The sequence below is a fragment of the Atheta coriaria genome, unplaced genomic scaffold, assembly GCF_025399875.1.
Source record: "Atheta coriaria isolate IRGN ID8LTWV9N9 unplaced genomic scaffold, Caltech_Dcor_3.1 hic_scaffold_5_pilon, whole genome shotgun sequence".
In the NCBI taxonomy this organism is placed as follows: Eukaryota; Metazoa; Arthropoda; class Insecta; order Coleoptera; family Staphylinidae; genus Dalotia; species Dalotia coriaria.
The window spans coordinates 2,186,849-2,213,685 of record NW_027045447.1 but is presented as its reverse complement, the minus strand read 5'-3'; the positions used below and the strand labels follow the sequence as shown (position 1 = coordinate 2,213,685).

Below are 26,837 nucleotides of genomic sequence, written 5' to 3'. Positions count from 1 at the left end.
CAGTGACTGAGTATATAATACAGTAGCGCCATCTGTGTTTGGATTATATAAATATTTTAATAAGAATCAATCCAAGAATATAAATTAACAATACCCAGAGTAATAATAATAATAATAAGATGACTCATTTGTACAAATTTACAAAATTGACAAAAAAATAAAATAAAATCAATTAGAATGAAATTGTGATTGGAATTCTATCAAAATAAATATAAAAGTTGCAAGGAAGTAATTTTAGCTATCACAGCTTCATTTATGACTTATTTTGACGCTTGTCAAAGGAATTTGGAGACTTCAATGGACGCATTCCGTTTGTACTCTGCCCAATTTTTGTCCGATTGCTAAAAATGAATTAAATTAATTTATTTTGTTCATTAGTGTTATTTTAAAACTAAATATATTCACTTTTAAAGCATCTCGCAATTCAATGTTATATAAACGTGCTAATCCTCGTAGATTTCGTTGGACAATTCTGTTAAATTCGCTGCGTGTGATTTTATATGGCGCTTTTGTTGTTGATACATTCGGATCTATACTTGATGGAGTTGTTGAAACCACCTAAAAATATAAAACGCGTAAAATATACGTTTAATAATTTAAAATTTAAATAATTAAGAATAAACTTACTGGTGGTGCATTCTCTGGTAGGAAATTATCATTTACCAATGAACTAATTTTATTTATTGTATATTTAGTGTCATTATATTGCTGAAAATTATTTTATTAATGTTTTAATGTAAATTTATTGTGCTTTTTTACTTACATCAAAAACAACTGAAAATAATGTTCTAAAAAATCCTGGTTTTCTTGAAGCTCGTTTCATTCGTTTGTGCCTTTTATGTAGAGTTGATGCAACCATAAATTTCTAAAAATATAACATAAATATTTATAAATAATTGAATTTCAAATAAAATAAGTTTTGATTAAATCAATTGCAGAATATTTTAAAGATATTATAAAAGATTGTGCAACATAAAGTGATCATTATTCAATTAGCAAGCATTAATGACACTTTAATTTAAACAATTAGCGATTATTTTCACTTCTTTACGCATTCTAAGCGTTTATACTTATGCAATCACTTTATAAAGTATGTTTAAGAATAGCAATGAGTCTATAAAACGATAATGTTAACAATACATTTATTACAAAGATATAAAGTCCAACTAACTTAAGTTTAAACAATTAATTGTTTAGTTGTTTACTAAAACCGAGTAAATTCACCTTAAAATGATTTTTTTAAGAAAAAAAGTTTTAAGAAAAATAAATCACAAATGTTAAATTAAATTGTTACTTATTATCAACTAATTATTTTACTAATCATTCCAATCAGTGTCATCAAAATTAATTCAATGGTTTTTACGTGAAAAATTTTTTCTATCGATAGTATCATAAATTGTCAACGTAAAGTGACATTGAGAATGGAAAGTTAGCATCCAGCATCTCTTCATGCGAAAATTCTAAAGTTAATCGCTTAGATGTTTTTATAAACGATGAGAATATAACACATTATAATAATTTATATTGATGTCGTATTAAAGTGCAACAATGCTGAATAACGATGAAAACTTTCCTCGGATGATAGCAATTAGAAGTCACTTAAGTGTCGTTTAACTCTTGACTTAAAAGCGAACAAGAGAAATTGTTAATAGAAATAGCATAAAATAATAAACATAATATCTGTATATTATATTAATTAGGTAAGTTTATGTCGGTTTTTGTTAAATTTATTATACAATCTAACATAATATATGTTATTTTATTATTTAATTGTATATTTCTGTTATGTCTTGAGGAAGCGACAAAATGTCGCAATACATATTAGCTTTAAAATGTTTAAAGCACTTTAAACAATTTAAACTAAAAGCGAATGAATGAATTAAATTAGATAATATTTAGTTGGTATAATAGGTGAATAGGTCAGAAACATAATCGCACCTTTGATATTTCGCCATCGTCGTTGTTTGCATCACCGGCGGCGACATCTTCGGAGAATTGCACCGAAATGGCGACCAGCGTGGTCACCACCAAGAGGAACAGCAGCGTACGATTGAAAACCCGTGTCATATCCTAGAGACAATAAATAAACACACAAAATACAATGTTGTAATATGTCATCATGGATTTTCTACGAGCTACGAATGTTATAACACATTTATGCAAATCAAATTGTGCGCGGCATGAAAAATGAAATTTCACGCACAACGGCTGCTGGAATTCCGATATGAATAATTAATCGACTTTCTTTCGACACTAAAAACATTTGTAATTTAAATTCTGCTGTTTAGGCAACCAAGCAAACAACAAAAGCAAATAAAAGCGTCGTGTGGTTGAAACTAACCTCAAAAATTTATTCGTACTCCAATTTTATTATGCGTGCAATGAGATTGAAAGTAATGGATGTAATAAGACATTGAATGCCTCGAAGCGCTCATTGATGGAGCGTTAAAGTGAAAACGCTGTCCAAACAGGGCGTTGAAACTGTTTATTAACAAATGTCGCAACTTGGTGTAACAAATAGCAAATAGTAACAACTAATCAACATTTCAATTGAATTAAATAAATATTTTGTATTTTATTTTAAATAAAATGATTTTTTCATTTGATATTTAAACCGCAACTCCAACATTGGCCAAAAATGATTTTTTTTATTACGAAATAACGTAAACTTTGATGAATCACGATTTTTGGTAAAGTTAAAAACTTTTTGATTAAATTTAAGATTACACAACAAAATTGAAAGTATTTCATAAATAATAAATCCAACTGAGATAATCATGCCTTTAAAATGTATATTTTTCAAATTGTGAATTTGATGAGTGTAATTTCACATGAAATTTCATGTCAAGTTTTCTCAATTTCTCTGCATAACGAGTCATTACATGCATCTATCATCATTTGTCGTTTGCAAAGTGCACATGCACATTACTCGCGTATAATTTGCAACGACATATGCATTTATGTAATGCAAGTAAACATTAAGTAACAACTTTCCTTCGAGGCGCACGCTCGCATTCGAATCGGATTCGGTCGCATCGCAAATATCAATTAGACGCGCAATTAGTTACGTGCAATTGCTGATATTCTACGCGCGTAGAAAATGTTGATAATGTTGATGGAAATTAGAAAAGAGAAACATGCATCGATGTAGAGCGAAAAATTATCGTAAAAATTATAAGAATGAAAAGTAAAAGTTAATTAACCAACAACAGTTTCTAATTATTTATTTTTCGCGCTGGTTCAATGTTTCGATACGTAAAATATCTTACTTAAGTCATGTTCTGGTTTACCTTCTTTTCTGTTTCACGCCGATTCGCCCTTGATCATTTTTTTGCACTTTGCTCCCGCATTCACATTACATTGAAGAATTTTTTCTAGTCTCGCGCACAAATCAAGCAATTAACAATATGCAATTATCCTTGGAACGGCGTGCCCAACTAGAACACGTTTACTTTCATACGATATTTTAATTCATTGCTTATCTGTCGCACATTGTTTTGAAAAACACTTTGTTTCTTTTTTTCTGTTTAAAGTTTAGTTGTAGACTTGTAGACGCTATGGCACACGACGACGTAATGAACGCGCAAAACGCGTAATGAACGTCCGAACGTCGATCGGCTGCAATGGAAAGCAATACCTGGACTTAAGTCATGATGGCGGTTAGACCCGAGACCGGTCGGCGAAGAATGACTGCAAATGCTGCAACGTGACCAACATGACCGGCAAGCTTACGAAATGTCGTAACTGGCTTAAGTCAACTGACTTAAGACAAGTATCTGACTTAATTTTATATCGGAATTTCCATTCGTATGTATGTATAAACTATAGTTTATAAGAGAATGGAGAAAAATTGCGAATTGCTAAAATTATGTAATGTGACTTAAGTCAGTTTTACCAATAAGTCATTTAAAAATTCAATGTTTCGGTTAATTTTAGATTTAAAGTAAAAATTTCTCACAGGTAAGTAATTATTTTCATCACTTATGCTCTAATTTCATCATTACTTAACTCACTTTGGATGGATGCGCGTGTTAATTCGTGAATACGTTAGGTAACACATGTACAAGTGGATTGTTTGATTGTTTGCTAGCGCGTTTTCACCTCATGACACATATTAAAGCCGACGCAATAACCAATGACTAACTTAAGTCACCTCACTGGACAAAAACTGCGAATAATAGTCTAATGACTTAAGTCAAAGTAGGAAAAGAAGAGTTACCTTCTTTTAATTAATTCCTTTTGTATCGTAATTCACAAAACACTTAATTTAAGCAATATGATTTAAGTTAAGTAAGATGCGCATTTAAATGCATTTAGACTTAAGTCAAAACAGCAATTTATAAATTTACCTTTTTATTTTGTCCCTTTTGTATGATAATCCACAATACACTTAATTTAAGCAATATGACTTAAGTTGAGTAAGATGCGCACTGAATGCACTCAGGAACTGCATCAACGTGGAGAACGTGCGCGTCGAGTGGTGCTCACGTCGCGTCTTCGAGTAGATTCAGTGTTTCAACCTCGTTTTCAACCAGTCGGTTAACACCGTGCGTTTCATTCGTCTAATGAGTCAAGGCCGCACAGACTTAATGCTTCTTGAGCTTACATAATCACTCAGCACGCTTCTGCATTCAAAGAAAGACTCATAAACCTAAATGTTGACTTTTCACAACTTTTAATGTATTCACTAGAGGTTACAGAATTTCTCGCAGAACACCAGCCTGATCAGTAGTCAACTGTTGAGGAAAGACAATATCAAAGGTCACCACAAGACTACCACGTCTCAATGGGTCTTTTATGAAAGGTAAACCATATCCGTTGAATTTCTTTACCGTCCGGGGAGTGATTATCTCCTTGTCAATCTTCAAGAGGATATTACCATCAGACGGTTGTAAAGTGGGTATGTTCATGGAAAATCCACACAACGCTTGTTTGAGGGTAATCTTCGCTCGGAAAGTGATATCTTCACCTGACCGACCAAACAACAAATGTGGTTTGTCCCGAATTACAAAAACTATATCAGCTGGTATGCGATTCGGATATCTGTCACCTTCCTTGGCGAAGGTAATCTTGGTACCCGCTTTCCAACCGGGTTTAACGTAGATCTCATGTAATTTTTCTTCCGTTTTGAACGCACCTCGACAATCATAGATCTTCCGAGTCACGCGCATCTTTTTACACACTCCAAGGAGTACCTCCTCTAGACTGACCTGGATCTCGTGCTCAATTGCATTGTCTTGTTGTAGAGTTCTATCCGATTGTAACGTTGGGCCACCACCAGTAAATGAAAACATACCAAAGTCATCATCACCAAAAAATGAACCAAATGGGTTTGAATTGCCGAAGAACTGCGCAAAGGTAGCACGTGGATCACCGTGAAATTCGTAATGGAAGTGGGTGCTTCCGTCTGTACCATCAGTTTGCCCGGTTGGACCACCTTTGAGACCTTCTTCGCCGTAGCGGTCGAATATGTCACGTTTACGTTTGTCTGAAAGCACTTCATAGGCTTCGGCAATTTCCCGAAAGCGGGAATCAGCATCGGCTGATTGATTCTTATCAGGGTGGTACTTAAGTGCCAGTCGGCGATAAGCCCGCTTGATTTCATCGTCTGTTGCGGTTTGATTCAGACCTAGGATTTGGTAATAATCTTTCCCCATGATATGAATAAACTGACATTTAATAAAACAAAAGGAACAAAAAAATTGTCATGGTAATCAATTATATTTTAGAAAGAATACATGGGGTTACACTTATTATAATTCAAGAACCAATGGACCAATTTTTAAAATCTTTTATTTTTCATCTATTAATATAGATAAATAATTAAAATATAGACAAAAAATTAAGAGAAAAGCTTCACTTTTCCTCTTCCTTAACAATATTCTTAATATCAATCATCAAGTTGGCGGTTTTATCTTGTGCCCCGAACCCGATATATATCAAGTCAACGCTTGCGTCGATTACGTAAGCAGCATCTGTTTGGTCTTCGATATTATGAAGAATCAACTCGTGATGGTATGTGGGAACCCCGGTTGTGACCTCGGAACCTTCTGTAGTGGTTGTTGTATCAATAACTTCTACAATTGACAGCTTGTAATGCTGGAATGAATTTGTCAGAAATCCGAAATCCTCGGTTTTAGTGTCTACTCCTAGACCTTCTTTGGTCAACACAACTGAGGCACTGTCCATATGCAATTTGTAGTTGAACAGTTGGTTGGATTCAATTGGGTACATGGTGAGGGATATTTTCAGTGTGCCTTCGCCTTTGGCGTAGAATTCAAATTCATTATTGATAAATGGGAAATAAGTGTAGTTGGGATCGTCGAAAGGTACATTACGTACATCTGCGTCAACCAGGAACTCGTAATCAAAGTTATTAGAAGGAGCATCTGTAGATGTTGATTCTTCAGGAATAATACCCAAGAATATGTCTAAACAAAAACGCACATATTAAAAAAACACTCTAAATAACATAAACATGGTTAATTTCACTTACGTAACAAATTATCCTCGCATTGGATGGAGGTAAGACATCCAAGCAAGAGAATCGCCGATACAAGCTTCAGGTGCAACATGATGACAGATATATATCCAATCCTATTTTGATCAGCGTTTATATACACACATCTCAAGTGGTTACGACATTATTTCTTAATTATAATCAGTCCTTAAATAATGAGATAACAAAATATATTAGAAATAATTGATTCCAGTTATTTTACAGAATCTTTTTTATCATCAAAAAAATAAAAATTAACGCGTGAACGTTTCAAGTGTTCAGATATTTATTAATAATTAAATTAAAAGACATGAATTAAATTAAATTAGGTTCGTTCAGTTTCTAAACGTCGTTATCGCCGTTTGGATCTGAAAAAATCGGCTTGTCAGTCGTGGCTTCAATGACAAGTCCTTTTGCACCAAAAATAGCACGTAAAAATGGCCGCATAGACTCCAATAAACGTTGCGTACGCAATGCTGAATTCTAAAATATCAAGCAACATATTCCATTATCTCAACAAGTTAATGAAATCGTAATCAATCCACTTACAATCATGAAATCACCGACGGTTTCCGATAAGTTCGTGACCAAATTAAAAGACGATCCGAATAATTCGCCCGGAAAATCTAACGAAACTGGTTTATCCTTTTCGAAAATAACAATATCCTGTGTTGTTGTGGGCTTCTTCGTGGTAGATGTGAGTACTCTGGGTTTACTCGCTGCCGAAGACGGCTGAAATAGAGAAATAATTTTATTACTACTATTCATTGGATTGGAATTAGAATCGAAAGTGAAGTAGACTACATGAAACTGTAATTTGGCATTCATAGCTACGAAATTGGTTAGTTGTGCAATACGTGAGCACAATTTCGAGAGGCGTAGTTGTTGAGATTTATATCGAGCACAAATTGTGCAATGTGTATTTAGCACACGTAAACGTCGACAACGAAATTTGACATTTACGTCGACATAAACTAGAGTAATTCAAGGCATAATAAAATTATTCGAGTTTATTCAAGTCTTACGGCTAGTACATTCGATTCTAAAACTATTTACAGATTATTGTGGCAGTAGCGCCCTCTGCAGGTCGGCAGCGGTCGAAGAGAAAGGTTTTTTCGTTTTTCTTGAGCAAATCGTCGGCGTGCAAATGTTTTAAATACAAAATACAGTAGTTTACGCATAGATAATTAGCAGAGTTTATGAAACACATATTACAAATAATAAATTATGTACAAAAGTAGGTAACTATTTTCTTTTATAGTTTCTAGTGACGTAGTGTAGCTTAAAAGTTTTAGCCAGCGAAGGCGTTCACTTCGGCGTGTCCCTCCGCCTCGATGCCAGCTGAAGCACCGCCACCACCACCTCCGCTAAGCCCACCCAGAAGGGAACCAATGTTGAAGCCACCGCCTCCACCCGACAGACCGCCCGAGCCGGATGTGAGCGTCTGCACAGCCACGCCGATTAATGGCCCGGCGGCTTGCAGTTTCTGCCCGATAGCGCCGGAGATGACGCCCGAGAGGGAAGTGACTGGATCGGCGGGCGGGTGGATACCATGCTGGGCGTTCTTCGCCACGTTCGTACGATCCAACTGGTCGATCCACAGCGTCTTTTGATCGATGAACGAATTGATTTTCTATATGCGCAGAGCATACAGACAAGTAATACCAAATTACAGTTTTTTTGTTGCAAATTTTTTCAAGTGAAAGTGATAATAAAATGTAATAATTCAACTTACATTGAACACAAAGCCTAGGAGAGCGTTCTTCACGCCGAATTTAACATCCTGATGCCGTTTGTCTCTGACAATGTCTTCGCCTTCGACCTCCTAGAAAAAAAATTTTGTAGAGAGAAAAAAAATCAAGATGCGCAACAAATGGCAAAGAAAGTGAATAGAAAGTGAAGTCGGTTGTCCTTGTTTTCAATGTTCAGGACAAGCACACACGTGCGTTTGCAACATCCGCGTACCAAAGACGTTAATAGCTTAATGAACGCAAACGCAAACAGTATTTCAATGTGAAAACACATCGATTGCATAATCGCGATTTTTATCAACGTTGAAATTATGATATAGCATATCGGATCGTTGAGTTTATCCTGATGACGTTTTATTGTAATTTTATATCACGGAAGATAAGTTATGCAATTCCGCATATCGCACGCGATAAAAAAACAACGAGAAACAAAACATTTGTTTACAATTTCCTCTTGATAATTAAACAAAATAATCGTGACGTAATTATTGCTTCTGTATTTGTTTTAAACAAGTTCTGGTGAATATATGCAATTTGTTAATTGGCATAATTGACACTCGCTTGAAGTGTCGCTGTAGTAGTTGCATATTATTCAAATAACACTCCTGCACGTCCCACACGTTTATTGGAAAAGTGATTGCTGAGGTGTGAAGGACGAAATGCATTGCAACAATGCAAACAAATTGCAATCGAATAATTAGTTGCAAAATATTTTTGTTTAAACTTGTTAAAACGTTTAAAATATTCTGTGAATTACAAGAAATTTGTGTTAAATGCGTAATTGATTCGTCCTTTTGCGGCTCATGTGAATATTGCAGACATAATTTCATCGTGGGATGAATTAAAGTGAGCTATTAAATTCTTGCGCAAACGCGTCTATAAAATTCGTCAATTTTACGATTATGCAAAAACCGCACAATTTTTGTTCCCAAAAAATTAATCACAAATAAAAGTTAATGATCTGTAAAGTGGTTTGCGTTCGTAATAAAATTGATTATTTTTAATATCATCTTGAAATTGAAATTGCCTAAAATATGTTTGATTTAAAGTTCAATGGCTTACTTCAACTGAAAAGTAGCACGATGGTGTTATATAACACGAGTGACTTGAATAAAATGTGTGCTACTAATGTAAGCTTAATGCGCATGCGCATACGCATACATGCTTCAAATTTGAATACGAATCGAAAATGCAATTTTTGTTTGATTGCATTACATAAATTTATACGAGTACATTATTCGCATTTGGTGCTTTCGCTATGCATTTAATTAACTCACTAATTAAACATAAGCTCAGAACCAGATCAGAATATATTAATATGGCGTGAAAGCACACTGCGCATGTTATTTAACGTTTTACTTATTTTTTTCTTATGTCTGTATAAAACAATAAAACGTTAATAAATCAATGGTTATTACCCTGTCGTGAATATGTAACATATACGAATATGTGTGTGTGTGTGGCTTGTGGTGAACGGCGAAATGCAAATCGTAAGTCTATTTAAGGACATTCTAAGTCACGTTTAATAACATGTGGTTTACTAATGTAAGTCAAACGCATAAGATTAACTTAAGTCATGTTAACAGATGATTTTAACCAGGAACTCGAATGAAATTGAAAGTAACAATTAAATTTACTATTGTTGCTATACAGTGTGTTTAAATATGGTGGTTTAAGATGTAAAATTTCTAAAAAATTCGGTTTCGTTTTCTGTGAGACTTGAAACTTTCACTCCGGTCACCGGACGACACTCGGAAATAATGAACTCCGGTCTTAATTAAATCACCTCGACTGAGCATCTTTCCGCTTTTCGTTTTAGCGCTCCGCGCATGCGCAACGTACTAAATTTACTTTTAATAACAGCAACCGGTTATTATTCAATTACAAATCGCACTCGGTGAACTAATTTGCAATTATTCATAACTGTCGGTTAATTAGAATAAAATAATGACGCAATACGCGCATGACTTCAGTTTCACTTCTTGAATACATGCAGAATTTAGTGGTTTAAGTCACTTACCTGCAGAGTAGGATCCAAATCATCGTAAGCGTCGCGTTTGACGATGGTTCTACCTTCGACGATGTAAAACAAGGCGCACACCCCTATTAAAATCCATGTTTGTCTCATTTTTCGGCTGTGGTCGACGTCCAATTAGATAATAAATTAAATTAAGCCTAATTCAGTTCCTTGGACGGTGCAGGATCTAAAACAAATCAAAATATTTTATTTAAGTAAAGTTTACTTAACTTAAGTCACACGGTTTTATTTTCTTTAAATGTTTGTTTGTGATTTGACAGTGACTTAAATATGGCGACCCTAATGAGGTCCTATTTACTTCGTGCGTGTGTGACCGTAGATGGTAAAAAAAGGCGTCCGATGCGCGCCACGTTCGAACGTTCAGTGCGCGGTTGTTGGAAAGTGAATGCGCGTAACGTAATAGAGTTCTTCTTATTTCTACTCCCGGCGGAGACTTGGTGCGCACGCCGCGGCCGCACTCTTGCTTTTCTTCGGCGGGCGCGTATAATGTAGGTCGGTGTTGAACGCGCGCGCGCACCTGACTTAAGCCACTTTTGGGCACACAGCTGACTCAAAAATCACTTGGAAAAAATCACATGCACTTTTTTTTTTATTTGAGACGATATAGGTCAAGGAAGGTTCAATAAAACAACAATGACTTAAGTCATATTAAAACAAGCTTTTAGAACAGAATACTTAAAATCTATGAACATTTAATTTTTTAAATAAACTTTAAAATTGACTTAAGTCACATTAAACTATTACTTAAAAAATACTCAAAAAAATATTAACATTTAATTTAGATGTAAATTCCGATATGAATAACAAAATCTTTTTTATTTTTTACTCAGAATTTTTTTCTATGACTTAAATTTTGATGAATGGCTTTTTAATTTTTTAATTTGGAGCACACGTTGATGCAATTTGGAATAAATTAATTGATTGATGTTATTGACACACAAACATTGATTAGAGTCGTGTGTGTAATTTGATGCAGGTGCTTGACTTAAGTCACTTTACTTAAGTAACTTAATGACTTAACTCAACTTTACTTAAATATTAAAAAATGTGCATAGTATACTTAATGCACAAATATTATTAATATAATCAAAGTGACTTAAAAAGTGACTTAACTCACGTTATTCAAAAATTTCGCTGCAATTTTTGTTTGAAGTTGAATGTTTGAAGCCCAAACGTTAACTTGCAGTTATCTAGTGTTAACATTTAATTATATAGCTGTAGTTCACTTTAATTATTTATTAATAAAATGGATTAGTGTTAACCTAGATTGAGATGTTATGCAACCAAATGCATTTTGAGTTTTAGTATTGCAATTTAAGTAATCTATGAATAAATTAAAATTCGTCCTTAAAAGGTCACAAACAAAAGATTGCGAATTTTATTTAATAAAATTGCTATTTACAAATGTAATTGTTTATTGTAATATTTTAATTTTAATTAATTTCCTGTACGCATCTAATTCGACTTTTATTTAGTTCATTCATGACGATAATTTATTAATCACCTTGAATTAGGAATGGCATTAATCTAATTTTTAATAAACATTAATACGCATAAAGAAAAAAAAACAAAGTATTAAGTTGTAATTACTTGAACTTAGTTCATAACATAAAATGTATCAAGGTTAAATGTCGGTTTTGTTTATTATAACCTGATCATTTTCATAAATAAATAATTTATTTAAAAAAAATGCGCAAGTGACTTAAGTCACTTAAGAGACTTAAGATGCAATGGTTTATGAGTTTGTTGACATTTATGCATAAAATAAACTTGCAAAACATGCATCAAAATAAAACAGAATTCATTTTACGCGTAGTACAAGACAAAACAATGTAAACAATTAATTATTAAACAAAGTGACATTTCATGACCGTGCAACTAGAAGAATTCATAATTTACAACCAATTAGGTCATATCTAAGCAATATTTAATTATCTACTCATCAAGAGTAAACATTACTTTAATGACATTAGCTAATTGAAAAACAATTAAATAATTTCGTATAACTTGTTATAATATAATTAAAAACAAGTACTTTAATCAAATATTCATTATATTTTAATGTGTTATCTGCTTATTCATGCGAAATTGTTAAATTTCGCAAATTTCACATACATTGGAACACTCTGTGGAAATTGAGTCACTTTAGTGTTATCTAAACGTTAAACTTTAGCCATTAATATTTATGAACTTAGGTTTCATCAATTTCGACACAATTAGCAATAATTAGGCAAGCGTTTATGTTAATGGAAGTTTAATCATCTGTGTACATCGTTATTTTTCACAATTTTTGATGATTTTTATCTTGATTTTTGTGTTAAATACTATTGTACAATATTTTTTACTAGCAATTATATATTACTGGCTTTTGCCCGCGACTTCGTCCAGGTAGTATTTAATAAAAATGTAATTCGTTTTTACTTTCTTGTTCTAGACATAGTATGTGTCAACTCTATCAATAAGATTCGCAATTTTATTTTAAAGAAATTAATTATATAAAGAATTGCTTATAATGCACTTCAGCGCCATCTCGGATTCAACTATGTAACTATAACTATGATTGAATCTCAATGATAACTTTTATCCTATAGAAGACAGCCCTTGTCTTTCAAGTTTTCCAAGCAATTATTCGAATTTTTCTTGCCGTAAAAGGCATCCTTGGACTGTAACGAACATTATAAAATAAAAATTGGACAAATTGGTCAGGGCATTGTTGAGTTATGCGCTTACAAACAGATTTTGCGATTCATTTTTTTATTATGGATAGAAGATTATTCTATACAAAAAAATGTTTTTTTAATGATATAGATGATTTATTGACTTAATTGACATGTAACTGTGTATACTAACGCCATCTACAAGTGAAAAACGGAAATTACTTAAACACAAATACGTTCCTGTGTTTAACTTCTTCTTTCTGATGTTTACAAAGTAAAATAACAGTTACACATTAATAATAAGAGTAAAAGGTGATAATAGTCGTTACCTTGAAAGATATTCGATCGCCAATGGGCTCACAAACTCGTTGTGCTGAACTTAATTCAATTGCATTCAACAACGTACAATCCCACGTTCAACTTCACTCAGCGCGCAAAAAAAATTGTTTAAAGACGCTCACAAACACAAACGTAGTTAAATGTAATTATATGATATAATGGTTCAAAGTTTCATTGACTTTCAATTTTTTTCTTTGCGTAATGATGAACACACCAAATATTAATGTGAATCTCGCACGATTTTCTTTTTTTGAAGATGCAGTGAGCACGGCACAAGCACATCTATCGCACGCGATGACCGCGAGCACACTCTCGACACTCTCTTTTCTCCTGATGACACGTAATGCATGCAGCATCCGTCGCGCGGCAGAAGAAGAAACGCGAGGTCAAGACACTAACGAGTAGATGCTCATAGAAAGAAATGATTCTAGCGGCGTGTCGCGATGATCGCCTTAGACTAGTTGTAGACGTGTTGTCCACTCACAGTTTGAGCTCGAAATTTCTTCGACATTCCGTTTAGGAATAATGTAAGGAAAGTTCGTTCGATTTGCGAGGCGTGTAAAAAGTAGAGAGAAGTGCTATGCGCGGCTGCACGTTGCTTGTTTTATAATTTAAACTTTCTTCGGGCGGTTGAGTTGGCTGCAATGGATGCCAGTTGTAAAAGCAGATTAACTACGTGTTTAAAATGAGTATAATTAACGTGTGACAAATAAAAATAAATGAGATAGTCGTATTTATGAGGATTTTGTATTTTTTGAAGTTATCTTGTGTCAATTCAACGATAGATGGCGTTACTTGGCAAACAATATATTATATTATTAATATATAATATTTTATTGACACTCAAACACTTATGAGAGTTTTGGGTGTTATTGAAGGCAAGTGCTTGACTTAAGTCACTTTACTTAAATAACTTAATGACTTAACTCAACCTTACTTAAACATTAAAAAATGTGCAAAGTATACTTAATCCATAAATATTATTAATATAATTGAAGTGACTTAAAAGGTGACTTAACTTAAATTAATCAATATTTTGCTGCAATTCTTGTTTGAAGTTGAATGTTTAAAGATTAAACGCTGACTCGCAAGTTTTTAAGTATTAAGATTAAATTATATAGCTGTAGTTCCCTTTAATTATCTATTTATAAAATGGATTAGTGTTTACTTAGATTGCAGTTAACAACATAACCGTATTTATTAGATTTTTGCATTTTTTAAAGGTTATATTGTATTAATCCGACGACAGATGGCGCTTTGTACTATTAGCTATCTTTTAATAATATTCCACATTATTTTTTTCTTGATACTATCACATTTGACCGTGATTTAATTCCGTTGCATTTAAACACCATCAAATTACATAATACACTCTCATTTTTTATAGATTAAATTTTTTGTTCTTACTATGAACATTTTTTATTATTCAATCATTTAGTCTAGGCGAATATCTAGGACACATTTTTAATATTTATATACATGATGAACTAAACATTAAATGAAAGCTTAATTTAATTTATAGCTCAAAGTATTTTATTACATCTTCGTTTTTAATTAGTTCTTCTTTAAAATATTAAACATTTGATATTAGTCAAAACGTAGACGGTTACTTAATCCGCTTAATGTTTAATTAATTAATTTTACGGAATTCCATTCATGACGAATAGCTTAAAATGAAACTTTCTTTTCATATTATAAGATATTGTTAGGTTGGCTGCATAACCCAAACAAGTCTGAGACAATAAATCTATCAACACGCTATAAAAACACAATAAAACATAAAATAATTAATACAAACGAATATAATTAAAACCGTTTTTATTTTTTAGTACAAACTCAAATGTTCCATAAAGAATTCACAATACTTTCTTTTATTGTAATTTTTTTGTTTGTTTTGTTTCGACGTTGATAAAATGTTCTGCTTTGTAAACGTTAAGCATCAGTATAAAAATAAACATGAATAAATTTATAAATTCACAACGATATTATGTTTTTTTTGCATTCAAAATGGAGGTTTAGTGTTTCCCGCCGAACTTCTGCGAGCTAGCACCGCTGCTAGCGCCACTTGCTTGTGAAATCCCGCCTGATGAAGCACCCAAAATGGAGGTAATCAGTCCGAATATCGTTTTGAACAGTTCTTGCTTCAACTACACACGAAACAAACATTAGTAACATCACTAGTCTCATCATTACATTAAAATTAAATTAACACATTCGATTAACAGAAGTACTTGACCAAAACCTAGATAATTTATTTATTGTTTATTGCTTACCTTCATGAAGAAACCTGCAGAGCCCATTTTGTGATTATCAGCCTAAAAATGCTCGAAATTAGTCAGCAAGCTGGCAATGCATGTGAAAAGAACGTCAAATGATGTCGATGCAACAGTAACACATTTATTTAACGCAATATCAACACTAATCTAATTAATTACTTAAATAATGAGTAATTATGGTCTTTTACTGGACCCCGCTAACCGCTATTACAAATATTAACTCTTAAGTTATAAAAAATAATATGAAGTAATGATATGAAGATGATTTTTGTTGGTTTTGTTTGTTTTCACCATTTACTCACCCCGTTCATAGGATGAGACCCACTGCTGGTACCACTGGACGCACCCAACATACTTGTGAGTAGCCCAGCGAGAAACGAACCCGAATCAATGGGTTTACCTGGTTGCATAGCGCCGTTACCTGCTTCCTCTGACGAAGATGGCGGCGGCTACAATATAGGCAACCAATTATACTCACAAACATCAAAATCAACTTTTTAAAACACTTACAGGTCCACTTAATCCAGGAAGGATACCAGCTACTAAATTACCTGTCAAACGTCCTGTACCTTTCTAAATATTAAACAAATTTAATAAAAATTGATTTTAAGGTTATATTTACTTACTGGTCCTGGAGGATTGGCACTACCTTGAATTATAGCTCCAAGGAGTCCACCCAAGAAGGCTCCTACATCAGATCCACCCTCACCGTCTCCATCACCCTGGGAAATGAATTTAAAAAATTTATAATTTATAATAAATGTTTAATTGTTTGACATTTAAAATTCCGTTCTATTTTATTTTACAATTTTATTTTATGACTGCGTTTAGCATGTTGTAATTGTTGAGTTAATTGCAAAATGCAAGATTACCACAATCATGATTTACCACCAGGTGCAACTTTAACGGCATTATTATTAATAATATTTCATTAGACTATTAGAGTAATTGTACCTTTCATCTAGCAGGTGATTAAATAGGTACTTGATTATCTCCTGCTGTGAATGGCAATGTGAGCCTTTCATAAACATTGCACACTTTGCAAGTGACTTACTTTCAAGTCATTTTATGAGTCATGTTATACTTACCCCTAGGAAGCTCTGCAGAAGGTCAGTTAGACCACTGAAATCAAAGGTACCATCGTCTCTTTGCTAAAAGCACACACAAAATAAAAATGGCATATGAATAAGTGACATAACCTCAATTATCAGCTACTTACCACACTTAGACCACTGACTAAAGCAACAATAGCATCAACATCAACAGCACCATTAGGTTTACTCAAACTTCCCAAAAATGAAGAAAGTAAATTTGCAACAAGATTACCACCACCTTCTTGTGAAGAACTCTGTTGATCAGAACTCTCCTCTTGTCTGGCAGTGACTTCACCAGGCTTCATTGTTGTAGTGGTAACTTTCGGAGCAATCTGTTCCACATCTTTATTAACATCATTTTCATCTGAATCTTGATCATCTTGATCATTGATGGTATTCTCGTCATCACCACCTTGTCTCACAGGTCTGAACCTAGCAGGCAACCCGCTATCCAATTCAGCAGATGTCAATTCATAACCGTTGTTTTCCTTATCCGATATTACAGATTTCTTTAATTCTGCTACGTGTTGTACAATACGCGCCATTAAAATAGGATCAGTTTTCGTTTTTTCTTGACTATCTTGTTTTGGTATTAAAGGTTTCGCTGATTTTGCAATCCTATTCAAAAGAATATCCAAAGCTTTTGAGATTTGTTTGATTTTCTGTGGACGTCCTTCAATATTTTTATTTTTTGACAATAATTCAACCTGAGTAGAAATGTACTGCACTAATTTTTCAGTTGATGTTGTATTGCTGATTTCCTCATGGATTTTTTCATTTCCATGTTGTTGTATGTACAATAAAGCATTATTAAGTTGTTTGATCATTTGTTCCAGTTCAGACGTGTCGGCGCGAGGTGTCGCTACTTGACCCACATCCATTTTATCTTGCATAATAACCATAGGTGTCACTATCGCTATTGATTCAGTCGTGGGTGTTATAGTTGTGGTTAGGATTTCTGTAGACTCAGTTAATGGCGATTCGGTTGTAGTTGATTCATTCTATAATTAAAATCGAAGTAAAAAACGATTATTTTTTGTCTAATTGACGTATTAAGTTATTATATAAGACTATATCGTTATAGCCGACGCTTTAAGCTTAGTTTTTTCGTGTATTTTAAACTTTACCTCGTGTCGTCTCGACCGGGTGAAATTCTTGAGCGTGTCGACAGCATTCGGATCGATGGGACGTACGGCGCTCTAGAAATAAAATTAATTGACATCGATTAGCGAACGCGCGCGCAAATGATCGTCATAACTAGTTTTGCCAATAATGTAAATAGAGTGTAATTAATTCGTGTGCAATGCTACAATATTTTAAATTTACACTTACTTCATAAACTGGCGGGACAAGATTGTCAAAGAAGTTTAAACCTGCTACAACTCCCTAAAAAAATCGTTTTTTGTAAAAATTATTTAAAATAATTTTCTGCTTACATTTGTAACGATATCAATTGCTCCTGGTGAAGGATTCCGTGTAACTCTTGGATTAATCATTTCACCAATCAAGGCAGGACCTACATATTCGTAATCCTGCGATATCTGCAATTACACATTGCGACAACACTCAATCAATACACATTTGTGACAAAATTACACACTAATTAAGTTACAATATGTCTTAGAAAGTGTATCAGCGTTTTTATGACTCATTTTTCAGAGTTCAGAAGACTTTTATGTTTTATGTGATGTTAGATAATGTTTTCCTGTCGGCAATAGGTTAGCAGTGTCGATGCGTGTTGTCTGTGATTAAAAATCTTTACGCCCGAAATCGAATCAGTGTGATGTGAATTGTGAGCAAGAGCACGTCCGTGTTATGTAATTGTTTCGACAAAATACAGAAAAATATACAATATACGCATCACTGTGGGCGATCTATGTTATTGCACATGATCATTTTTTCTCTTTGATTATTATGTGCGCGTAGTTGTGGCCGTAATGAGTTAATGATTCTATAGGATGGTTGCGTTAAGTGTCTTGCGCAAGCGCACTAGCGCAGATACCTGTGGCTCCCCGTAGTGCGCGAAGGGACTCCATGGTAACTCAACGGGTGATGGCGCTGGGTAGGCGTGGCTCCCGCAACACAACAATATCACGCCGATAGCCAGATGCATTTTTCGACGTTTGCAATCACTTTTTCGGCGGAAATTAGTGCTGGAAACGCAAACGACACTAAAAAGCCTTCTTTCTTAGCTATCTGCAACATATAAACACTGTTTTAAAACACTTTGTACACACTTTATGTTTAAGTGAAACACTAACCGAACGTGAATATTGAAATCACCCCCTTGTATGCGTGTGGTGCGGGTTTTTAGCGTGGAATGCGATGTGACAAATGACGACGATCGATATTTATATGCGTGTAGGAAAAAATACGAACGCTTCCCTCTTTGCCGGACAAAGGGAAGCGACGTTTTCACAATAATGGCACTAATGTGTGTCTTTCGCGTGCGTCGCATCCTATAATTTGTGCGCCACCCAAGCGAATAAATCAAAGCTGTTCCTCGCGTTTTTTGACGGACGGGCGACTCGCGGAAGGCAAATTATACGTATTTGATCACTACCTAGCGGACAACTAGACCTGACTTTCATATTGAAGTACAAAACAAACTTTATTAAAGATGCCAAACGTTTAATCTAACACCATATTAAAATGAATCAGGTTACGGACTTTCAAAGTGTCATAGTGCAAAAATTAGGTTATGTTTTACTAAAGTTTTATTTTTATTATTATCAATGTATACTCAGGGATAAATTAATTTATGGTAAAATTAATTATTTCCCACATTAGTCACCGTGTCATTGGTCGCTTAACACGCCGCTTACTTATACTTTCAATTTTATTTTTATTTCATTCCTAGGGACAAAGAATTGAAATGGAAATAATTTTATTTTTTTTATTTTTACTTAATCAAGGCGAATGAGCTGCCATTTCATGTTTTGCTTAACACTGTTAACAATCCGCTAACAACACATGTGCATGATAGTCATTCTGTCCTACTTCTTGCTCACTTAAGTCACATACAGATGGCAAAAAAACACACTTCTTAAACTTTGTTATCTAATATTTGTCTTTGACAATGTAATAAATAAATTTTAATGAGTAATAGTTGCTTTGTTTGCAACATTTTTTGCGAGACAATTTAATGTAATGTGACTTAAGTAATGTGGTGCAGAGTGCAGTTGAGTAGATTTAGAAAGTACGAATTTCAGTTTTTCGATAATGAGCCACAGAGGCAATTATTATTTGAGGAATGTGCGTTTTGTAGGGGAAACACGTGGAAATGTTTAAGTCGATTTAAGTTGACTCATACACTTGTAGACAACAGGCGTATATCTTATGACTTTAACAATAATCGTAATATTCATAATAAGTATAGGTTTGTGTGATAGTGTAAGTGTACTCACTTTCGTTTACTGCGAACCTGGTGATTGTGATGCATGAATAATGCAAAACTATTCGCTATGGATGACTTTCCAATGACAACAAATATTAAACAAAGTTTAATATAAATTAATATCAATAAATTCAAAGAAATTAAAGAAAAAAATGTGAAATATGCAAAAATTTGAGAAAATTTTATTATTAAAATGTTAATATTTGTTTATTTATAATGATATTATTAAACAATTTCCTAGAATCAATATTTTAGTATATAGGTGTCACATTTACGGATTATAATATTATCTAACAACTATTAAACTAGTTCACGCATGTCGGCACACATTTCAAAATTGATCGTGGATTTCCTATTGCAAATTGTGAATTGCAAATTATTTTATTGATATTTACGTCATAACCTGCAAAATAGCTCCATCTATTAGCATACGTCTGGAATTTTCCTCTTTTTCTTTATTTTTCCTTGTTTTTAGGTAGAGACTGTGATTATTTACTCAAAAACATTCTTCATTAATGTATTCAACGATAAAATTCCTTTAAATATCTAAAAATTAATTTTTTAAAAGTTTTTTTTTGTAAAAAATCTATTTTTTATATTTACTTTGGTAAATGCTCGTTTATCAATATCAATAAGTCCTCCAGCAGTGAATATCAGTCGTTTGTGTGATCTTTGCATACAATTCATCACGACATGTTTCAGTTCCGGACTGTTATCATACCATGGACAGCTATAAATTGCTTCTGCGCATTGCTCAGACTACGGAATAAAAAATCTATTTTTTTATTAATTAAAACATAAAAACAAAATAATAAAAAGTTTATTTAGTACCTACACCTAAATGTAGATTAATTACTGCGTGATATTTTTTAGTGGTTTTTAGTGTTAAGTCCTTGAAAATTCGCGAGGATCATCGAAATAATTATTGAAACGTGACACGCATTTTAAACTAATTGAATAAATAAAATTACGAGCGAATTAATCAAATTAAAGGTCGTGTACCTTAATGTTTAACATCAATGCGAAATAACCTTTAATTAGATTATTTTTTTCAGATTTTAATGAATTTATTTATTTAATTATTTCGTGTTTAGATGGTTTACTTACGATATCATTTACAGCGTCAGCCGGGAAGCAATAAAGCGCCAATTGAGACGTCAACATGCAGCAATAGATTACTCCAATTATCATTCCGACAGTATCCCTGAAAAATAATTATAAATTAACATAAAAAATTTTTTTTTGAGGTAATGAAGTCAAATACCTTTTAGTAAAGATAAAAATCTCTATACACAGCGAATAAGTAGTGACAAAAAATTGAAATATTAATCCAATTGAATACATGTGAATTAAAACATTTGTATAGCTTAAAAAAACAATTATTGAAACAATTTTACAAATTATTAATTAAAATAGTTAAACTTACTGTAGTAAAAAATTATGTTGTTTGACACATCTAACAACTTCATTGTTAAGATCAAAATTTCTATCAGTTTTCTTCGTTCCTAAATTTTTAAGCCGATTATGAAGAATCACAAACTGCGCATGAATATTCAAGCAAGCTCCAATAAAAAACGAATCACTCCCACATACAATAGTTGCATCAAACGACAACATTATAAACTGCAACGCGTAAATCAAATAATATCCGCCTGTAAACGACGGAATCCATGTGACAAATGGTAGTTTATGAAGAATAAACGCCACCGGCACGTAGGCAGTGTATGTAGCGATGATAAGTCGTTTATAAAAAAGCAAAACATTGATTACTTTTCGGTAAAAACTCTCTATTGATTTTGTTTCGTCATTTGTAGACCAAAACAGTGCAGATTTCGTTGTTAACCATAAAAGTTCTTCTTTATAAAATACTATAGGTACTGTAGATTTTAACCCCTTAAATTTATACACATTTTAAGGTTATGTGAGGTTATGTTATGTAAATTTAAATTAGGTGTTACTTGTGTGAATGCTGAAGCACTTGCAATAACATCAATAATCACCATTAAACTTTTCGCTTCCGGTAGTAAACGTAATGCCAAAACAACCATTGTAAGACGTAGTGCTGTAAGGAAAATGGCCGACATGTAACTTATACGTCTCTGTGTTGGTTTCATTAGTATATATTTAAAATATGATGGTCCCATTTCCAATATTTGTTTAGGTAAACTTAATTTATCTTCATTGTCAAATTCAGCCATTTTGATGCTAAAGTATTGAATGTTATGATTTGAATGACAAGTTTTAACTGATTGCGCTTTATATAAAGCTTTCCCGTGTAAACTTTTGACCCAGACAGGTGATGAATAAATGATTTCCTAATTCTGATCAGAGTCATGTCGCTAATGTGTCTAATTAGTGAGATAATTGATTAACCAAATTAACTTACTATGTATTTAGATAGTACAATCATGGAGTTGTATAAAGTTTACAACTTATTTAATTTTTAAGCGTTTAGAAGGCATTCAATCAATAAAACTAAATTTTTGAATAATAATCAGTGATTTCTGTCATTGTATGAGAATATTTCGACATGTCAACAACCTTTTACGTGTATATTGCGAAATTTAATCGTTTACCTTGATTTTAAAAGCCATTAAAACACGTAAAACACATTTGTTTAAAAGAATCGAAACAGTTTGCAACCGTGCAACGATTTTCGGTGTTTTCAACCGAAAAAATCTGTTTCTTAAAGGTTACAACTTATTTTGTTGATACATGTTCAATTCAATTATGTAATAAATCTTTTTACGCTCTGTTAACATCAATTGAAGTTGTGAAGATGGTTCAGATGTTAAATCTCGTAATAATTGCGTGGATTTTCGACTTTTTGACGAATGCTTGCCGGTATTGCGTACACATCTTTTACAGCTGGTTACATCTTGTTAATTGACGTTTGATTACATAAAAATTGATGTTAATTGAGATTAAATCATTTCATGACTAAGTTTAGAACGTGTATTTACTCCAGAGAACAATATAAATTATTATAAATAAATCTCAACGCGACTCGCACGACACTCAATTGTTTTTGAGGTAAATTTCGGTGTCACTTTAAAATAAAGTACTTACTACTTAAGTACACGTTACTTATTTCACATTTGCATAAAATGTTAGATTTTTTCGTTTTGCGTGTGGGTTTTAAGTATCAATTTAAAAATAGCTTTCGTTTGTGATATCGAGCAAGTGATAAAGAATAAAAATGCGTTTACGCAACAACTCAACGCGAAATTCAATATATTAATATTACTTTTGAATATTAGACGTGGATTATTGTTTAATTCAATGTTCGACTCGGCGAATTTCACAATTTCATAATATAACTGCCAATCATTAGCTTTGCATACAATATAATTTACTCGTAGATACATCGATTTGAATAGTGCACAAAGACATATTTTGATAAACGGCTATTTGTTCATTTAGTGCATAAAATATTAGTTTTAAGCATGTCTAATAATGCGTATAGTACTAAATAATTAATTTTGAGGTTTGGTGGCTGTCAAAATATGTATTCAAGCAAAATGTTGACAGAAGGTGTTTGTACATTTGTTTTAAGCACTAGTGTGTAAAATTCTAACCTAAATTGTAAAATTTTTATTGTTTATAGGTTAACAGTAGTTTTCTACCCTTTTTCTACAGCTACCTTCAAAGCGCTAATATCTCTACGCTTTTGAGACATAAAATTTGTATTTTAAACACAGAGGGGCAATGCCGTGACTAAAATACGTAAGTCACGTGTTTTAGTCACGGGATGGAACTTGAGTATGCGCATTTGTCCACGATGCAGCTCCAGACCATTTGAAATCTTTGAATTTTGAAGATTTAAAATACAAAAGTGAAAATACAAAAACCTCAACGTGGAAATAAGGTAGAAGTCAAACAAATAATGTTTGCATCTCATGACTAAACGTTTTTAAACACTCGATTGATTAAACATTCGCTACGCTTGCTTATAATCAATCTAGTGATTAAAACTCTCGTTACATATGCTTAAAGGGTTTTAAAAACAAAATTATTTACATATTTTAAGGTTAATTTTCGGTCAAAACACGGATTCAAGCAATGTTTTGACATAACTTGTTTGAACAATCATTTCGAGCTTCAAATGTGTAAAATCCTAACCTACATCATACATTTTAATTGTTATTAGTGCAACAGTAGTTTAATTGCCTTTTATGTTAATTAAACACTTTGCTTATTGTTTTATTTGGCCAATAAACAAATATTACCATTCATAAACACAAGTTTGACAAGGTGTTATTCCTACCTTGATTCAAACATCTAATTTCCACCCGAAATTGCAAATATATATTAATTTAATTCCGCGCGTGTTACATTTACGACTAATTGGACCTACAAATAATTAATGTTTAATAATTGTCCGACAAATGCGAATGTTAATGAAACAAATATTTTGATGCCTTGCGATTAGGTTGTTCAACTACGCACAGCACTAAAACCGCTTGAAATTTATGTCAGGACGTAATTTTAATAAATAAAATAATAAATTTAATAAGCAGTGTGCTTAAATGTTGCAATTAAAACCATTCGTCTGTGGACGGTGTTCATGACGTAGTTTTCTATCAAGGAAGAATAAAAAAATATCACTGAAGTAATAAATTAATGAGGCATGTTATATCCTAATCAGCCAATCGAAAGTTATCGATATTGATCAATTGTTAATGCAAAAGATTGAAAATATTAAAATTATTGAATGCAAAAAAGTGTAAATGGCTTTATAAATTAGCTTGAGCTAGAAAATTCGGAACATGGACGCTAATTATATAGTCAAACTTAGATTTGAGTCAATTATTGCATTTCACGGCTTGCAAAAGGTTATTTTTTGCATTTTGTCGTTTGTTATGAATTTATTGATCTAGAAATGTTTAATATTTAATGTGGTTGTGTTAGTAGCTGTTTTTTATGAATTATGCGATGCTATTTGCTATTTGTGCAATATCTGCACCTGGATCTATTTATTTAAATTTCGAACATGTTTAATTTGATTTTAATTAATTACACAACATATTTTATCATTATGTATATCAGACAACTATAAAATCAGTAATAAAACAAAGTATAACATAAGAAAAGCAATAATATTGCAATGTGGACTTTCTTTAGATCATTTTATTGCAAATTATACCTACAATTTTATTCGCTAGGTGGCGCTAAATGACGTTTCTCAGTTTTCTGATTTGCCAATCAATCAAAATTTAGAATTCATTAATTTAATGTGTTTCTAAGCTTATCAGCGTTAAGTCTTTGTAATATATTGAATATTATTGAATATTAATCATTAATATTTTAAAGAAGTATTCAATTTCATCCGCCAGGAGGCGCTAAATGGTGTTTTCTATTTCCTGTGGCACGGATCATTCTAATTTCTAAGTTCTCTTATATTTACGGGTTTCAATGCTTATCAGCGTTATTTCTTTGTAATATATTCATTAATATTAATTATTAATACAAAATAGAAGCGCTTGACTTTATTTAGATAATGTTTTTCAAATTAAATCTACAATTTTATCCGCCAGAGGGCAGTAAACGTGGTGTTTTTTTTCCTGATGCACGGCTCATCCTAACCTCTAAATTCATTCATCCTGACGAGTTTCTATGCGCATCAGTGATTTTTCTTCGTGATGTGTTCATTAATATTAAATATTTGTTATTGTTCAAGTGCCATTTTCACTTGGTGTGTTTATTGGTTGAGACTTTGCTCAATATTGAGAAATGCGTAAGCGTTTTGAAAATAACTTGTGTAACGGTTTTCTTAGGATGATTGAACAACACTTGCACATAAACAAAGTGTCTTAACGCACACCTAACTGGAAAGTATTGTTTATCTTATCTTGATTTTGAGAGATTTTCATTGGACGCAAAGTTTCCGCAATGCAGAAAAAGCAATATTCAAAGAATTTGAAAATTTCATATAATTATGGAAATGCACTGACGCATTTGATGTTACATTGAACTAGTTACAGCATTGTGCAATAATTAATACTTTGACGGTTGTTTAAACCACTTGGTGCAACAATAGTTGGTTTAATTGTACAAATTATTGTGTAAACTGATTAAAACACTGATAAGTTAGCCAAAAATTAGATAAAATCATATTTGGGTATAGCTAGATTACAGGTAAACTGTAATTTTCAGCTAATTTACAGTTGCGTCATTTTGATAATACGGAAAATACTCGAACCGGAAGAAAATTTACACACTTAAAAACTGATTGCTATAATTTTACATGCAGTTAAAGTGTTAAAAGTAAAAATAAAAGTAATTAAAAGTGAGTAATATTTGCAAGCGTGTAATTGGGACATTTCTAAACATTTCTCACACGCCGCGTGGCCAAAAATTAAAACGACATTTAATGTCGTTTCATTACACATTACACTCGCTACAACCGAGATTGCATTAATGTAATTACAACGAATTTCATATCTCGCGGGCGCGAATTGTTTAAACCGCGTGGTATTTTTTTGTGCATTCGGGAAGTGAGACAACTCGCGCTTTTAATTGTGCGGGTGCTAGCGCAATGGATGTCGATAACCGAAATTGTAACATAAACACACCGTGTGCAATTGACTCACGCGTAATTGACTCATTAACTTCTGGCCCGAATCTGATTGCAGGCGCGCCGCATGCGTATGTTGTACAAGCAATGAAGAAGAAGAAGAAAGAAGGTAGGTGTTTTTAGTTTGGCGGACCGCCGCCAGAGTGCCTTTGGCGCGCGCGGCGCTGGGTTTAAAGAGAGATTGGCGCTCGGCAGTGCCAACATTCGGT

General features: G+C 32.9%; 6 protein-coding genes across 7 annotated transcripts; all 6 read right to left on the bottom strand.

Moving 5' to 3' along the window:
• Positions 1 to 37: 37 nt before the first annotated feature.
• Positions 38 to 4,528, bottom strand: LOC135792036 (uncharacterized). Of its 2 annotated transcripts, none has more exons than XM_065302663.1 (6): positions 4,350 to 4,528; positions 1,939 to 2,070; positions 764 to 865; positions 628 to 708; positions 406 to 558; positions 38 to 341 (listed from the first exon to the last, which is right to left on the bottom strand). In XM_065302663.1, the coding sequence occupies exons 2-6, from the start codon at positions 2,065 to 2,067 to the stop codon at positions 276 to 278; spliced, it is 531 nt and encodes a 176-aa protein (XP_065158735.1). In that variant the 5' UTR covers positions 2,068 to 2,070; positions 4,350 to 4,528; the 3' UTR covers positions 38 to 275. The 2 variants fall into 2 exon arrangements, with proteins under 2 accessions (XP_065158735.1, XP_065158734.1); XM_065302662.1 differs by lacking the exon at positions 4,350 to 4,528 and adding an exon at positions 3,291 to 3,832.
• A 130-nt stretch (positions 4,529 to 4,658) lies between these two features.
• LOC135792033 (dnaJ protein homolog 1-like) lies at positions 4,659 to 5,701 on the bottom strand. The gene has a single exon (XM_065302658.1). The coding sequence runs from the start codon at positions 5,655 to 5,657 to the stop codon at positions 4,695 to 4,697; it is 963 nt and encodes a 320-aa protein (XP_065158730.1). The 5' UTR covers positions 5,658 to 5,701; the 3' UTR covers positions 4,659 to 4,694.
• A 75-nt stretch (positions 5,702 to 5,776) lies between these two features.
• LOC135792034 (uncharacterized) lies at positions 5,777 to 6,645 on the bottom strand. Its single transcript, XM_065302659.1, has 2 exons — positions 6,497 to 6,645; positions 5,777 to 6,431 (listed from the first exon to the last, which is right to left on the bottom strand). Exons 1-2 carry the CDS (start codon positions 6,573 to 6,575, stop codon positions 5,857 to 5,859), a joined length of 654 nt encoding a protein of 217 aa, XP_065158731.1. The 5' UTR covers positions 6,576 to 6,645; the 3' UTR covers positions 5,777 to 5,856.
• Positions 6,646 to 7,494: 849 nt separating this feature from the next.
• Positions 7,495 to 10,726, bottom strand: LOC135792035 (uncharacterized). The gene is made up of 4 exons (XM_065302660.1): positions 10,587 to 10,726; positions 10,271 to 10,454; positions 8,235 to 8,324; positions 7,495 to 8,132 (listed from the first exon to the last, which is right to left on the bottom strand). Exons 2-4 carry the CDS (start codon positions 10,376 to 10,378, stop codon positions 7,791 to 7,793), a joined length of 540 nt encoding a protein of 179 aa, XP_065158732.1. The 5' UTR covers positions 10,379 to 10,454; positions 10,587 to 10,726; the 3' UTR covers positions 7,495 to 7,790.
• Positions 10,727 to 15,085: 4,359 nt separating this feature from the next.
• LOC135792187 (uncharacterized) lies at positions 15,086 to 18,984 on the bottom strand. The gene is made up of 12 exons (XM_065302799.1): positions 18,916 to 18,984; positions 18,657 to 18,850; positions 18,091 to 18,195; positions 17,987 to 18,040; positions 17,782 to 17,853; positions 16,780 to 17,655; positions 16,649 to 16,711; positions 16,187 to 16,282; positions 16,071 to 16,133; positions 15,863 to 16,009; positions 15,558 to 15,599; positions 15,086 to 15,431 (listed from the first exon to the last, which is right to left on the bottom strand). Exons 2-12 carry the CDS (start codon positions 18,765 to 18,767, stop codon positions 15,300 to 15,302), a joined length of 1,761 nt encoding a protein of 586 aa, XP_065158871.1. The 5' UTR covers positions 18,768 to 18,850; positions 18,916 to 18,984; the 3' UTR covers positions 15,086 to 15,299.
• Positions 18,985 to 20,375: 1,391 nt separating this feature from the next.
• Positions 20,376 to 21,767, bottom strand: LOC135792674 (odorant receptor 22c-like). Its single transcript, XM_065303337.1, has 5 exons — positions 21,478 to 21,767; positions 21,316 to 21,417; positions 21,159 to 21,255; positions 20,655 to 20,810; positions 20,376 to 20,597 (listed from the first exon to the last, which is right to left on the bottom strand). Exons 1-5 carry the CDS (start codon positions 21,666 to 21,668, stop codon positions 20,544 to 20,546), a joined length of 600 nt encoding a protein of 199 aa, XP_065159409.1. The 5' UTR covers positions 21,669 to 21,767; the 3' UTR covers positions 20,376 to 20,543.
• Between the last annotated feature and the right edge of the window lie 5,070 nt (positions 21,768 to 26,837).

Bases quoted from the DNA above. Each gene is read 5' to 3' on its own strand.
- LOC135792036 (XM_065302663.1), bottom strand. From the start codon at position 2,067: ATGACACGGGTTTTCAATCGTACGCTGCTGTTCCTCTTGGTGGTGACC. The intron at 866-1,938 runs GTGCGATTATGT...TTATATTTTTAG, and splicing joins ACGATGGCGAAATATCAAAG to AAATTTATGGTTGCATCAAC. The intron at 342-405 runs GTGAATATATTT...ATTCATTTTTAG, and splicing joins AATTGCGAGATGCTTTAAAA to CAATCGGACAAAAATTGGGC.
- LOC135792033 (XM_065302658.1), bottom strand. From the start codon at position 5,657: ATGGGGAAAGATTATTACCAAATCCTAGGTCTGAATCAAACCGCAACA.
- LOC135792034 (XM_065302659.1), bottom strand. From the start codon at position 6,575: ATGTTGCACCTGAAGCTTGTATCGGCGATTCTCTTGCTTGGATGTCTT. The intron at 6,432-6,496 runs GTAAGTGAAATT...GTTTTTGTTTAG, and splicing joins ATGCGAGGATAATTTGTTAC to ACATATTCTTGGGTATTATT.
- LOC135792035 (XM_065302660.1), bottom strand. From the start codon at position 10,378: ATGAGACAAACATGGATTTTAATAGGGGTGTGCGCCTTGTTTTACATC. The intron at 8,325-10,270 runs GTAAGTGACTTA...TTTTTTTTCTAG, and splicing joins ATTTGGATCCTACTCTGCAG to GAGGTCGAAGGCGAAGACAT. The intron at 8,133-8,234 runs GTAAGTTGAATT...CTGCGCATATAG, and splicing joins TCCTAGGCTTTGTGTTCAAT to AAAATCAATTCGTTCATCGA.
- LOC135792187 (XM_065302799.1), bottom strand. From the start codon at position 18,767: ATGCATCTGGCTATCGGCGTGATATTGTTGTGTTGCGGGAGCCACGCC. The intron at 17,854-17,986 runs GTAAGTGTAAAT...TTTTATTTCTAG, and splicing joins TTGTCCCGCCAGTTTATGAA to AGCGCCGTACGTCCCATCGA. The intron at 16,134-16,186 runs GTAAGTAAATAT...TTTAATATTTAG, and splicing joins GTGCCAATCCTCCAGGACCA to AAAGGTACAGGACGTTTGAC.
- LOC135792674 (XM_065303337.1), bottom strand. From the start codon at position 21,668: ATGTTGTCGTTTGATGCAACTATTGTATGTGGGAGTGATTCGTTTTTT. The intron at 21,418-21,477 runs GTAAGTTTAACT...TGTTTTTTTAAG, and splicing joins CAACATAATTTTTTACTACA to CTATACAAATGTTTTAATTC. The intron at 20,598-20,654 runs GTAAATATAAAA...ATTAATTTTTAG, and splicing joins ATAAACGAGCATTTACCAAA to ATATTTAAAGGAATTTTATC.